The sequence below is a fragment of the Bidens hawaiensis genome, unplaced genomic scaffold (genome assembly GCF_021521415.1).
Source record: "Bidens hawaiensis isolate Kalapana, Puna unplaced genomic scaffold, B.hawaiensis_p1.1 tig00013897_1, whole genome shotgun sequence".
NCBI lineage: Eukaryota > Viridiplantae > Streptophyta > Magnoliopsida > Asterales > Asteraceae > Bidens > Bidens hawaiensis.
Genome location: NW_027492190.1, coordinates 392,517 through 406,296, shown reverse-complemented (window position 1 = coordinate 406,296; position 13,780 = coordinate 392,517). Strand labels below are relative to the sequence as shown.

Here is a 13,780-nt window from a genome sequence, read left to right as displayed (position 1 = left end):
AACAAAGTCGGTTCCTTTCATCAACCTTGGGGCCTTAGTAGCCGACCCCGCTTCAACTTCCATTTTGACTAACTCTGAGATGTTAATTGGCGACATCTTCTCGAAAACAAGAAAAACTCGAAAAAAAAACAAAAATTATTCCAAACAGTACTATAGGCGAAGTTAAGGATAACTTCGCTTAAGTGTTAACTTCGCTGGAAAATCCTTAAATTCGCGTGACTTGGCAAAGTTGAGAATAACTTCGCTTAGGTAAGCGAACTTAGGAGATAAGCGAAGTTGAGGTTAACTTCGCTTAGGCGAACTTATGAGGTAGGCGAAGTTGTGGTTAACTTCGCTCAACCTTATATCTTCGCCGAAACCCTACTTCCAGCGACGGCAACTTCGCCTGAAGAACAACAACTTCGCCCGAAGAACACTGAAAATATTCAGATCTGTTTTCGACGATTTAGCAGTTTCCGGTCGGTGTGACAGCTTGAATATGACTGTATAAGGTGAGTATAACACAATATTAACGAAAACGCGTCCTGCGAATAGGTCAAACGAGACGTTTTCTACACCCGCGTGAAATCCCGAACCACACAATTGAGCCAAAGCTCTGATACTAATTGTAGGTTCCCGGACGGATCTTACACGGGATATCGCTATCTACGTAGGTGCGGAATCCCTGCGTAGGTAGTTACGAGCGTAGAATACGTAAGACAAAACACACGCGATACAAACAAACACGTTATATATTATAACTTGAAACACGTCTATTACAGACTCTCGACACGTTCACTGAACTCAACAACTGACTCCTCTCTCGTCAATAACCAAAACTCTCACAGTTAAACCGTAAACCTGTAGGTTACTTAAATACACGACAACTTCGCCTCAGGCGAAGTTGTCTATAACTTCGCTCGTTGAACAAGTTCGCCTAGGCGAACTTGTCGACAACTTCGCTTGTTCAACAAGTTCGCCTAAGCGAACTTGTTGACAACTTCGCTTACATACATAAACATAATTACATTACAAACTCGATTACAAACGCTAGACTATGAACTACTGACATCTATGTACCAACAGGAATCATCTCTCCTCAAATGGACTATTTTGGTTTTCTCTTTCCTGTTTTAGACTATTTTGAGAATTATCCCAACTAACTATTATACCGGCCGTACAAAGTCTCAAACACACATACACATTCGAAAAAGGTGCCACAACATCAGTACGATTCCCTGAAATTCTTCTGGCAGTTTAATCATTGTTACATTGTACCCAAGCTAGTCTATGAAAACAATGAAAAATAACTTTTTTAAAACTAATTGTTCGTCGGCATTGACGAAGCTTAGTGAAGGCCTGGGGTGGTTCGGGCCCTCATGTCTTTTAGGCAGTAGCGTAAAATTGTTTGTTTTAGTCCGAAAATTTGTATACGTAGTGTAAATTTACCCGTTTTCGTCCAAAAATTTAAGCCCGACCCTCATTATTTATGAATTTTTAATACATTTTGAGTCTGCCCCCAATACAAACTCGCCCAAACTTCGCCACTGTTCGTCGGTGATACATACAAAATGAGTGTGTATAACTGTATTTATGACATTGCTAGCAAATACAGAAATAATAAAACTAAAAATCAAACCGATCTATTCCACTATTTGTGATTTGTTTCATAACTTTTAGTCTATTATAGATCATGATACACATAGTATCCATACATATATTATACGTACACATAATAATATTATAAAAATAACTAAACTGAATAATAAGACATGTTCCACATTCATCGATCCGGTCCGTTAAACAAGGATCTATCCATGACCATGACCTCCTCACATTCCTTAAACCTTCATATTTATAAACCATACTACATTAATTATTATAACTATTAACTATACTAATATATAACTCCTAGTTACAAAAAAAACTTAATATTAAGTTACCTTAACTTAACTCTCCCATAAATACAACAAAACCTCTAATTCTCCTCATAAAAATATGTCCATCCTTTCACTAATTCTTTCACTCATCACCATCACCACCGTCTCCGCGGGTAGTAATTACAATGTTAACAACCTAGGAGCAAAAGCGGACGGTAAAACCGACTCAACGAAGGCGTTTATGTCCGCATGGTCACATGCATGCGGCTCGGTGAAGGCGTCAACCGTGTACGTTCCCAAAGGAAGGTACATGGTTGGCGGGATGGAGTTTTCGGGTCCGTGTAAGAGTAATAACATCACGGTTCGGATTGATGGGACGCTAGTGGGTCCTGGGAACTATAATGTTGTGAGTAAAGGTCATTATTGGCTAAGGTTTCAGCATGTTGATGGGGTGACGGTGGTGGGTGGGGTGATAGATGCACAAGGTGCCGGTTTATGGGCGTGTAAGAAGTCACGTTCGGAAAACTGTCCGGATGGAGCCACGGTATGGTTTCATTAATGTATAAACCAGTTTTGATAATAAATAATTAACTGTTACATTTGTCAAGAAAACGTTGTTTTTTTTTTTTTTTTTTTTTTTTTTTGTTTATAGGTGGTTTCTGAAATTGTTTGTTTTTAATTAGGGTGTTAATAAACAGTTTAAGTTTTTTTTTCGAACTATAATAAACAGTTTAAGTTTAAACCGATGAAAAAACCGAAAAAACCGATATGAAACCGAAAACCCAAAAAATCCAAACCGAAACAAAACCGACGGTTTGGTTTTATGTTTTTGTAAAAACCGAACTAACGGTTTTGTTTTGGTTTGCATGTAATAAAAACCGAAAAAACCGAACCGAATTTCTAATTTTTGTTTTTTTAATAATTTATATTAATTCATTATAAGAATTTAATGATATAATAAAATATTTTTGTTCAAATGTATAATAGTCTATCATTTTAGAATTAACAAATTATTTATACCTAAATTAATTATTTTTTGGCAACGTTTTTAGGCCTAAAATTTTCAAGCTTAAATGACGAAAACCGAAACCGAAACCGAAAAAACCAGAACCGAAAGGTTTCAAAAACTCAAAAAACCGAATTTTTGGTTTTTGGTTTGGTTTTAGCCAAAAAATGCACCGAACCGCACCACACACCCCTACCGAATATTATATGTTTAACAAATATATTTAATTTCTTTTTTTTCATTTTAGGAATATTAAGTTATATATCTATTATATTAATGAATATTTTTTGAATCTAAAACATAACAGCTAAACCACCAAATACGAACCCTTAAAGCGTTAAAAACCGTCGGTTTGATTTGTCTTTTCGAAAACCATAGTCATGATTCGACTCAACTTTTTCAAAATACCATACCATGAATATTACTAATAAGTAATACTCCAACTTGTATAAGTTTATTTGTTCATGTAACGAACTACCTAGTTCTACGAGGCTAGAACACTACATAAAGTGGACAAAGTTGTAGATCAAAATATTCAAAAAAAAGTAACAATGTTATTTGGTTTTAAGATAAAATATCTTTTGGTCTACTTTTAACTAAAAAAGCATATTTAGTAAATGAATAAATAAGTAAATTATATAAAAATCAAAATCATATTACATGTTAACGAAATATTGGGTAGGAGAAAAAAAATTATTTATTTATTACAACCTGCGACAAGAAAAAAGCATATATTAATATTTTATGTAATCTATTGTAATTTTATAACATATATTAAGAATCTGATCAAGCATAGTTTTGGCTCAATGGTTGAGCACTTACTTTATAAGTGAGAGGTAGAGGTATCAAACTTCACTACCACCAACTTATATGGGATATATGAGGGATGACCTTGGCTTGCCAGGGTTCGAGTCTTGATCTCACTCGGTTTTACCGGCTCATCGCTGTCGTGCCGTTTGGCGGGCGTGGGGGTCGGGTTTTATCCGCTGAATCCCTCAACAGGTGGACCGCTAGGGGCTCCGTCCGTCCGGAGTAGTGGCCGGCTCGGGCTACCTTTAGTCAATGGGGGCCGTGTACGGGGTACCCAGCGTTACTTAGTTGGCTGTTAAAAAAAAAAAAAGAATCTCATCAAGCATTTTGCACGTGCAGACTTTAGCATTTTCAACTCAAAGAACGTAAAAGTGTACGGGCTGACTTCAATAAACAGCCAAATGATTCACATCGTGGTGAACGGTTGTGATGACGTGAAGATGGTGGACGTGAACGTGCACGCGCCGTTGGACAGTCCCAACACCGACGGCATCCATGTCCAGCTGTCGACCGGAGTCACATATTAAACTCCAAGATCAGCACCGGTGATGATTGTGTGTCCATTGGTCCCAGTGCAACCAATCTATGGATCGAAAATGTCAGGTGTGGACCCGGTCATGGCATCAGGTATATATCAACCTAAGTCGGTCCAGCTGTGTGTATTTAAACTGGTTGGTTACTGATAAACTGATAACCGCTTTTTTACTAATAATACAAATTCATACAAAAAAATAATGGAATGTTACATATTAATTTTAAAAGCATTATATGTTATCCTTGATTTATTTTTAAAATGTTTATTACATAATCCAGATTTTGAAATCGATATGACTAGTGAACCATAATTTATGAAAGCTTCTTTGTTTCGAATCTTTGTGAAACTAAATAATAGTTTGTTAATGGAATGTATGTTTACACTTTCAGCATTGGAAGTTTAGGCAAGGATTTGAACGAAGAAGGTGTGAAGAATGTGACCGTGAAAAAGGTTAACTTTAAGGATACGGATAACGGTTTAAGGATCAAGTCATGGGCGCGACCTAGCCATGGGTTTGTAGATGGTGTTTTGTTCGAGAACGCGGTCATGACCAACGTGCAGAACCCGATTCTTATCGACCAAAATTATTGTCCTAGTCACAAGAACTGTCCCAATCAGGTTTGTTTTTTAATTATTATTGCATCATGTTTATATATTAGCTCTTAAAAAGTGCTTTATAGGTATTAGGGATGTAACTAGACGAGCTTGAATCAGAGCCAGAATACTCGTTTAAAGTATGAGAACTCGAGCTCAAGTTGGACTTGAGAGTAGTTTTTATAACCTCAATCTTGACTAAGGCTTGGCTCTAGCTAGTCATGTACTTCCTCCGTCCCATTATGAGTGACATAATTTGATTTTTTCAAGTCTTTTTTGTTTAACTTTGACCGACAATATTTTTGTTTATGTTATATAATACTTGATGTAAAATATATGAATGAATTTGGTTTTAAATGTATTTTACATTGATATAATTTTCATCAAGTATTATATGACACGAACAAAAATATTTACAATCAAAGTTGCAAACGAAAGATTTGAAAAGTCAAACTATGACACTTATAATGGGACGGAGGGAGTATTATATATTAACTAGCTAGTTGCCCGCGCGATGCAGCGGTGTATGTACAAACGCAACCGGTGTTATTACGTTTGTAACCTCGCAACGGTACATTCGTAACCCGACGGTGGTATGCATTTAACATGGCATCGGGCGTGTAATCGGTGCCAGTAAGCGCGCCACATAATGCCTATATGCGAGCAACCCGATATGTATAAACAGTGTCATCCATGTAACTGATGCTTGAACACGCATAACAGGTGGCGATAAGAAAGAAGTAAGATGAAATGTACAATAGTTTCAAATAAACTACTTTTAACCCAATCCTTTTTTACGTACCCGTTTCGACCCGAAAACGTTTTAACCCGAAGCTCGTTTTGACATGAATCCTTTCGATCTAAACCCATCCCGACATGAACTAAATTAACCCTTTTTTTATTAACCCGTTCAACACCATCAGTCGAACATGTCCGACCCATTGCCGGTAATAACTGGTAATCATGTAATATGTTAGTTTTTTTAAAAATTAATTAACTATAGCAATACCATACTCAAATTAAAGATAATAAAATGTTCGTTTTTATGGTGTAATTTTTTAGAAAAAATATTAATGTATGAAAAAGTTGCGGCCGTTTAAATGTCGTGGGGGTAGTTGGTTAATAATTAGGGGGGAATATGTAACTATTGACTATATTTACAAAACATGATTAAAGTTGAAGGACCATTATTGTATATTATTTTTGGATATGCAAAGACTATTTTACCCCTAAATTCTTAAAATTGTATGCATTGTTACTTGTACAATCCTTTTAAAATTTAAAAGGTCACTCACTTCTATATTATATATAGTATCGATAACTAGGGTACATTATTTTTAAGTTATTATCATATATTTTAATATTAATTTTTATACATAATATATAGATAGTATTTATTTATTTATTTATCATCATTTTATGATTAATAATCCTTATATATTGTATATTTAATATATCCATAAGTAAAGCTTGGGCTAGTTTATTAACTAGCCGAGCTCAAGTAGTTGATGAACAGCTTAACTCGTTTACGCCACTACTTTTTGTTACTTCTTACATTTCTCTTGTCAACTTGTTACATAACATTCCTCACATACTAAAGACAAAAACAAAACTTGTTGATTTAATGTTTTCAAAGATAGGTGCAAGGATGTGAAAATTACCAATGTGAAGTATCATGACGTCCATGGGACATCGGCAACGAAAGTGGCAGTGAAGTTTGACTGCAGCAAAAAGTATCCATGTCAGGGAATAACAATGCAAGATGTGAACTTAAGCTTTAAGAAAGAGGTTCCGGCGTCTGCATATTGTGTTAACGCCGGAGGAAAAACTTCTGGCGTGATGAAACCAACAGGTTGTTTTTAGGGTATGTGAGTTTTCAGAGTCCGTGGCCTGAAAATATAGTTGAATCACCTGGCTTTGCACTTCGAGATTTTGATTATTTAGTGATAGGGTTTTTTTGAAAGTTAGATGGGACACTTTGAGATTTTTGTATATTTTTTAGTTAACTTTTAATTTATCTATTTAACTGATTAAAAGTACAACTATATACCATTCCTTAGAGTGCATGAGGCACCTTAGTGTAATCTTCATTGGGTACTTTGGGACACAACCCCACATGCTTTAGCTCTTCAGGTAATGAAATTGGGTAGCAAATATGGTTCGTGAACTTGATAATGATGTCGAATAACTAAAGCAAATTGGATATTTTGGATTAAAGTTAAGAGTGTTTCGTTCATTTTAGGTAAGAATGAGGTGACGATATATTAAGTTTTTATTTGAACGACTTAATTCATTAAAACACAAACAATGATGCCATCTTAATGGTTGGCAATTTAGAGTACTCTAAATACTTTTAAGAGTACCCTTTGCATCCGTACATTTAAATGACTTGGGATATGATGAAATAGAATGAGTTGATATTTGGTACCAAAAAGCACAACTATCCCGCTTCCTTTTATATTGAAAGAATTTAGATGGGTGGTGATTTCTTTCTGATAATTCGAAACTACTTTCAGCACTTTCTCAATATTATATTACTATTATTACCGTATTAACTTTATGTTATTTTATTATTATTATTATTATTATTATTATTATTATTATTAGTTACTATATTATATTATTATTCTCATATTATTATTAGTTATTATTCGTATATTTTAATTTGTAATCGTTTTTATTATATTATTAAACAAGACTATATTTATTTGAATTTGAAAAATGGATCTGATCAGATGACTAGGACGGAAAGTAAAGCGCTAATATAAAAGATAGAGGGTTGTAAGACGAGTCGGATGGGAGGTATGTATTCACTCCAACCTTAGGCCGTCTATTATGGAGATGTGAAATGTGAATTTCCACGTAGGAAGCGTCATATATGTTTTCGGAGCTCATTTATAAGGGAGCCGAGTTGGCTTGGTTTGTAAACGAGTTGTGCATGAGCTAAAGCATGCTCACTCGTTGACTCATTTAAATTAAAACCCAAGTTCCAGTATTTATAAATTATATGTTTTGTATGTTAAAGATATAAAAAAGTAAACTACCAAGTTTCTAGTATTGTACTTCCTACATCAACTCTCTGAGAACCATATAAAAAACTAGAAGCATAAGGAACATCAAAAGACGCTACTGATCCCCTCAACAAGTGAGAAAAAAAACAATATGTGTTAAAAATATTTATTTTTGTTTTTATATATCATATGTAAAAGATGCCAAATTTTAAAACTGAAATAAAAGATTTAACTCGACAAGCCATTATAGCTGGCTTGAGCTTTTGACGAGGCGGTTCGTCTTAGCTTAATTTATAAACAATCCAAACTCAAACTCACCCTAACTCGGTTTTAATTATAGCGTTATTTCATTGCCTTACCATATCCAATTATCCATCATTATCTTCATATCACCCATTGACTTCCATGTCAATCTCACACTTTACACGCATAAAATACCACTAACAGAAAACCAAGAAAAATAGAAAAAGAAAATACCATCAAATCATAAATTTTTCCATGTTTGTTTGCTACATACGGTGCAGAAGATTTAATGTCCTTCACTTGACATAAAAGTTCGGAGGTCAACCACTAATTCAAAAACAAGTACAACTCTTTAAGATACACGTCAAATTTATACTGAATAAAATTATTTAGAAAAATAAAATTAAAGGCTATTTTCCTACTTTTTTGTATTATCCCCCCACCCAAATCCTACTACATCCACCAAAATTGACGTTACTTTTGGTTTTATTATTATTATTATTATTATTATTATTCCACATTGAAAATTCAAATAAAATAAAAATTAAAAAGACTAGCTCTCCCATCATTTTCCCACCAAACAATAACATTTTGTTTGAAAGTATAGTCTTTTTATTTTATAGGTTTATCTAAATTTTGTACGAATTCAATAATTATATCATTTACTAAAGATATCAAACATCAAAAACACTTATTTTCTTTTTAATGCTGTGACCGTAACGTAAATGTCGGGCCCACCTCCGTTTGTCCGCATCTACCAGGAAATCAAGATACATTATCCACCGTACACGTTGCATTGGAGATGCTCTAAGATGATCAGAATCGATATAAACAGTATAATTTTTTTTTATTATTTAAGTGTAAGTTTTAAGTATAATTTTTTGTTTAATCTTTCTTCGTCTTTTTCTATCTATGCAGTAGGCCATCTTCCACCATTATCTTCTTCTTCTTCTTCCATCTGGATGATGACTGCAACAACTTGGGTCCAAAGTATAATAATGCTTTTTCTGTTTGCTTGAAGGCTGCTGTGGGCCACAGCACCAATCAATCATATGCAAAGTGGGTCCCACCTTCAGATTCCATCATTTTTCTCCGTCCATTCCTGGTTGTTAGTGTTACATCTACTGGCGGCTGTATTTCATCTGCCTAACTCATTCAGAAGCTTCTTTAGATTCAGGTGCTCAAATTATATATGTTATTTATTATTATTGACATTCATCAAAGTTTATCCCTTTTTTTACTTCCCATTAAGAATCTTTTGGTTTCTGCATATTGGGACATGGGAATTTGAGGTTTTGAAGTGTGTTGATTACTGATTTCTGAAAAGATTTGATGTTTTGGATCATGGGTCTTGATTGATTTGCAAAAAAAAAAAAAAAAAAAAAAAAAAAAGTTGACCCTCTTTTTAAACTTTTTATCAAGAATTTAGGGCTTTCTGCAAATTGGAAAATGAAAATTTGATGTTTTTCATGGTTCTTACTCACTGGTTCACCATAAAGATTCTATCTTTAACTGTGGGGGTAACTAAAATTGCAGTCTTTTTTTACTGTCTATAAAGTTTCTAGGAGTTTCTGCACATTGGAACATTGAAATATATTGTTTTTTAAGGTTCTTGCTCACTAATTCATCAAAAAATTCTATCTTTGACTGTTAGAGGTGACTAAATTGCTGTCTTTTTTTGCTGTTTACAAATCTGTAGGAGTTTCTGCACATTGGAACATTGAAATATATTGTTTTTCAGGGTTCTTGGCTTGCTTTCTATCTTTAATTGTGGGGGGTAACTAAATTGCAATCTTTTTCACTGTCTATAAAGACTCTAGGAGTTTCTGCACATTTGAACATTGAAATTTTATGTTTTTCATGTGTTGGTGTCTAATTCTACAAAAAAGATTCAAACTTTGATTCTTGGTGTTAATCCATTTGCAGTTTCTTGATTTCTTGATCCCTTTTCATTGTCCATCAAGAATCTAGGGCTTTCTGCACACCGGCACATGGGAATTTGAAATTTTTCAAAGTATTTTTAAGGTAATTCATCAAAAAGATTTGTTTTCGGTTCTGGGTATTACCGATCATCGAAAAGCAGATTAGTTTCCGGTTAGGAAAAATGGAAAAACAGCAAAGTTTTCGTGCTTCCGCCATGGAAAAACAGAAGAGTTTCAGAATAGCCATGGGAAGACAGATGAGTTTCAAAAAACCTAAAGAATCGCCCGGAAAACGAGGGGATTCGATGCTTCATTTGGCTTGCAGAGGAGGGAATTTAACAAAGGTTATAGAGATTCTTCAGAATCTTGGTCTTGATGCATTATCTAAACAGAATCAAGAAGGGGAAACACCTCTTTATGTGGCAGCAGAGAACGGGCATTCTCATGTTGTAGCTCAGTTCTTGAAACATATTGATCTTCAAACTGCCTCTATTGCTGCCAATAACGGTTTTGATCCATTTCATATTGCTGCCAAACAGGGACATATAGGTATGATTTAACCTTTTTATGTTTGAAAATTAGTTTTTAGCATGATAAGTTACCATTTGCATTGTGAAAATTAAGTTTGAAATGGATAATGTGATATGAATAATCAGAATACTTTGGGATATTGTAACAATCAAAAGTGGTTATACTTGCTTATTCAAAAATTTAACGATGAAATGATCAAAAGGGCATTTGCATAAATTTTGTATCATCATCTTCTTTCTAACAAATCTTTATTATGCCTGTCTGCAATCAAGAACCAGAGAACTAGGGTGGCAAAATAATGTTTTTTTATACATTTTTTCAAATTTATTTACATCTTGCATTACTGCTTTTAAGTTAATCTGATTGTCAAATCTTGCAGAAGTTTTGAGGGAACTTCTGAACTCTTTCCCAAACCTCGTTATGACCACCGATTCTTCAAATTCAACCGCTTTACACACAGCAGCAGCACAAGGCCACATTGATGTGGTCAATTTGCTTCTTGATGTTGATTCAAATCTTGCCAAAATAGCCCGAAACAATGGTAAAACCGTGCTTCATACTGCAGCAAGAATGGGCCATTTGGAAGTTGCAAAATCAATATTGAATAGTGACCCGAGTATTGGTTTCCGGATTGATAAAAAGGGTCAAACCGCTCTGCATATGGCGGTTAAGGGCCATAATATTGATATGGTGGTTGAGTTAATAAAACCCGATCCAGCTGTTTTGAGTTTGGAAGATAATAAGGGGAATACTGCTCTTCATATTGCAACGAAAAAGAGCCGGACAAAGGTTTTTCTTTCCCCCTTGCAGCTTTATTATTCACTCGTTGTGCGTAGAGGTCACAAGATAGATGGGTCGGTTAATGGGTCAAAACAGGCTTGGGTTGAAGAAAGTTATTTTTAGCGGGTCAAGTTGGATGGACCCGGTATTATTACAGTGTAAACGATCCAGGTCATGCCTGAGATCGTCTAAGCTTGAGCTCGGCTCGTTTAACCTATGAGAGCTCAAGCTCAAGCTCAAGCTCAAGCTCAAGCTCAAGCTCGGCTCATTTGACTTACAAGATCTCAAGCTTGGCTCGTTTATTATTTTTTAATTAATTTATAAACATTTATATCGTTTTTCATATGTATTTTTAATTTATATTTTTATATTTTCAATATATAACATAATATATATTATTTAATTATTTTTATCATAGTTTTTGTATAATAATAGTTTTTAGAAAAATATATATTATAATATAACTAAAAGTTATATATTTAATATGCTCGTTTAGGATCGTGAGCCAACTCGGGCTCGGGCTTGTTTATTATAAAAACTTATTGTTAGGCTCGAGCTCTTTTTTAAGCTCGGCTCAATTCGTGCTTGTAATGAGCCGGTCTCGAGTAGCTCACGAGCATGTTGGCTCGTTTACAGTTCGAGCTTTGGGCATCTTTCAAACCATTACCCTTTTAGCTAAATTTTTTGATTTGACCCGTTTGAGATAAACACAACCTTAATTGATCATTCATAACTAAAGGGGTAGAAATTGATGCCTGCTGGGGGTTACTTGCACATATACAAAGTTGTATTTTATAAATAACAATAATAATAATGTATAAAAAATTGTTCTTGACTTGTTGTAACTGTCAGATTGTTAACTGCCTGCTATCATTTGAAGACATCAACATCAATGCAGTCAACAAAGCCGGAGAAACACCTCTTGACATTGCAGAAAACCTTAAAATAGCCGAAATGGTTGATACCTTAAAACAAGCAGGGGCTGCTCACTCCAAAGACTATGGAAAACCGCCAAGTGCCGCCAAGCAACTAAAACAAACCGTCAGTGACATCAAACACGATGTCGAGTCTCAAATCCGACAGACCCGTCAAACCGGGTTCAGGGTCCGCAAGATTGCAAAAAAAGTCAAAAAGCTCCATATTAACGGGCTCAACAATGCCATTAACTCAGCCACTGTAGTTGCGGTTCTTATCGCCACAGTGGCATTTGCGGCCATTTTCACGGTCCCGGGCCAATATCTTGAGGAGAAAACAGACGGTTTTACGCTCGGTGAAGCCAATATAGCCAACAATGCTGCGTTTATCTTGTTCTTTTTGTTTGACAGTTTAGCCCTTTTCGTCTCGTTGGCGGTTGTGGTGGTTCAGACATCTATTGTGGTGATTGAGGAGAAGGCTAAGAGACAGCTTATGTTTGTGATTAATAAGGTTATGTGGTTTGCGTGTCTTGCGATATCGGTTGCATTTATTTCTCTGACTTATATTGTTGTGGGGAGTCATGAGCAGTGGCTTGCTATTTATACCACTGTGATTGGTGCAACAATTATGTTGACTACTATCGGGTCAATGTGTTATTGTGTCATTAGGCATCGGTTGGAGGAGAATAAGATGAGGAATATAAGACGGGCCGAGACTCATTCGCGGTCTTTTTCAATGTCAATGGGGGCATCTGATCCTGAGATTTATAGTGAGAGGTATAAGAGAATGTATGCCGTCTGAAAGATAGTGGGTTGAGGGTATTTTTGGAATTTTGAGTTCAGTCGATAAGTGGATCGGATCAGATCGGATGGACACAGTTGCCCTTCCTGTGAGTTTATACAATATGTTTGCATGTAATTAATAGTACAATTATATTGCAGGAAAAGCTGTGTTTTTTGCATTTTCTTTTTAATAAGTGGTACGTATGAGAATGTATAAGAGAATGTATGCCGTCTGAAAGATAGTGGGTTGAGGGTATTTTTGGAATTTTGAGTTCAGTCGATAAGTGGATCGGATCAGATCGGATGGACACAGTTGCCCTTCCTGTGAGTTTATACAATATGTTTGCATGTAATTAATAGTACAATTATATTGCAGGAAAAGCTGTGTTTTTTGCATTTTCTTTTTAATAAGTGGTACATATGTCGTGATTGGTCGGATGATGAATTTACAGGTGGCCAGGTTGGCAGGTCGGGTAATGGGTCAAAACAGTTCTAAAGCTGAATTTTATGTTTTTAATGAGTAATAAGTGTGTCAAAGTGGTCTTTAATCGGTCAAAATGAGTTACTTTTACTAAACTAGTTAACTTATGGCTAAATGAGCCAGGACCACCACTAGAGGTTCACAAGACCGGATTTTGGGCCAAACTGGATCGGTTTTAAAACCAGTTCGGATTGAGTCATAGATAGTTAAAACTGGATCGCCCAAACTGGTTTATAAGAGGAAAGAACCGGACTGATTTGAAAACCGGTTTTAAACGGCTTGGTTTTAAACCAGTTTTATTTAGTTCTAAC

General features: G+C 35.2%; 1 protein-coding gene and 1 pseudogene across 2 annotated transcripts; both read left to right on the top strand.

The window, feature by feature from the left end:
- Nucleotides 1–1,977: 1,977 nt before the first annotated feature.
- Nucleotides 1,978–6,869, top strand: LOC143545318 (polygalacturonase-like; annotated as a pseudogene).
- A 2,305-nt stretch (nucleotides 6,870–9,174) lies between these two features.
- Nucleotides 9,175–13,166, top strand: LOC143545336 (uncharacterized). Of its 2 annotated transcripts, XM_077037247.1 has the most exons (4): nucleotides 9,175–9,235; nucleotides 9,985–10,529; nucleotides 10,891–11,300; nucleotides 12,144–13,166. In XM_077037247.1, the coding sequence occupies exons 2-4, from the start codon at nucleotides 10,163–10,165 to the stop codon at nucleotides 13,005–13,007; spliced, it is 1,641 nt and encodes a 546-aa protein (XP_076893362.1). In that variant the 5' UTR covers nucleotides 9,175–9,235; nucleotides 9,985–10,162; the 3' UTR covers nucleotides 13,008–13,166. The 2 variants fall into 2 exon arrangements, with proteins under 2 accessions (XP_076893362.1, XP_076893363.1); XM_077037248.1 differs by lacking the exon at nucleotides 9,175–9,235 and having other exon boundaries at nucleotides 9,953–10,529.
- Nucleotides 13,167–13,780: the final 614 nt, after the last annotated feature.

Excerpts from the sequence above, each read along its gene's own strand:
- LOC143545336 (XM_077037247.1), top strand. The coding sequence starts at position 10,163 with ATGGAAAAACAGCAAAGTTTTCGTGCTTCCGCCATGGAAAAACAGAAG. Across the intron at positions 10,530-10,890 it reads TGCCAAACAGGGACATATAG|AAGTTTTGAGGGAACTTCTG; the intron begins GTATGATTTAAC and ends CAAATCTTGCAG. Across the intron at positions 11,301-12,143 it reads CGAAAAAGAGCCGGACAAAG|ATTGTTAACTGCCTGCTATC; the intron begins GTTTTTCTTTCC and ends TGTAACTGTCAG.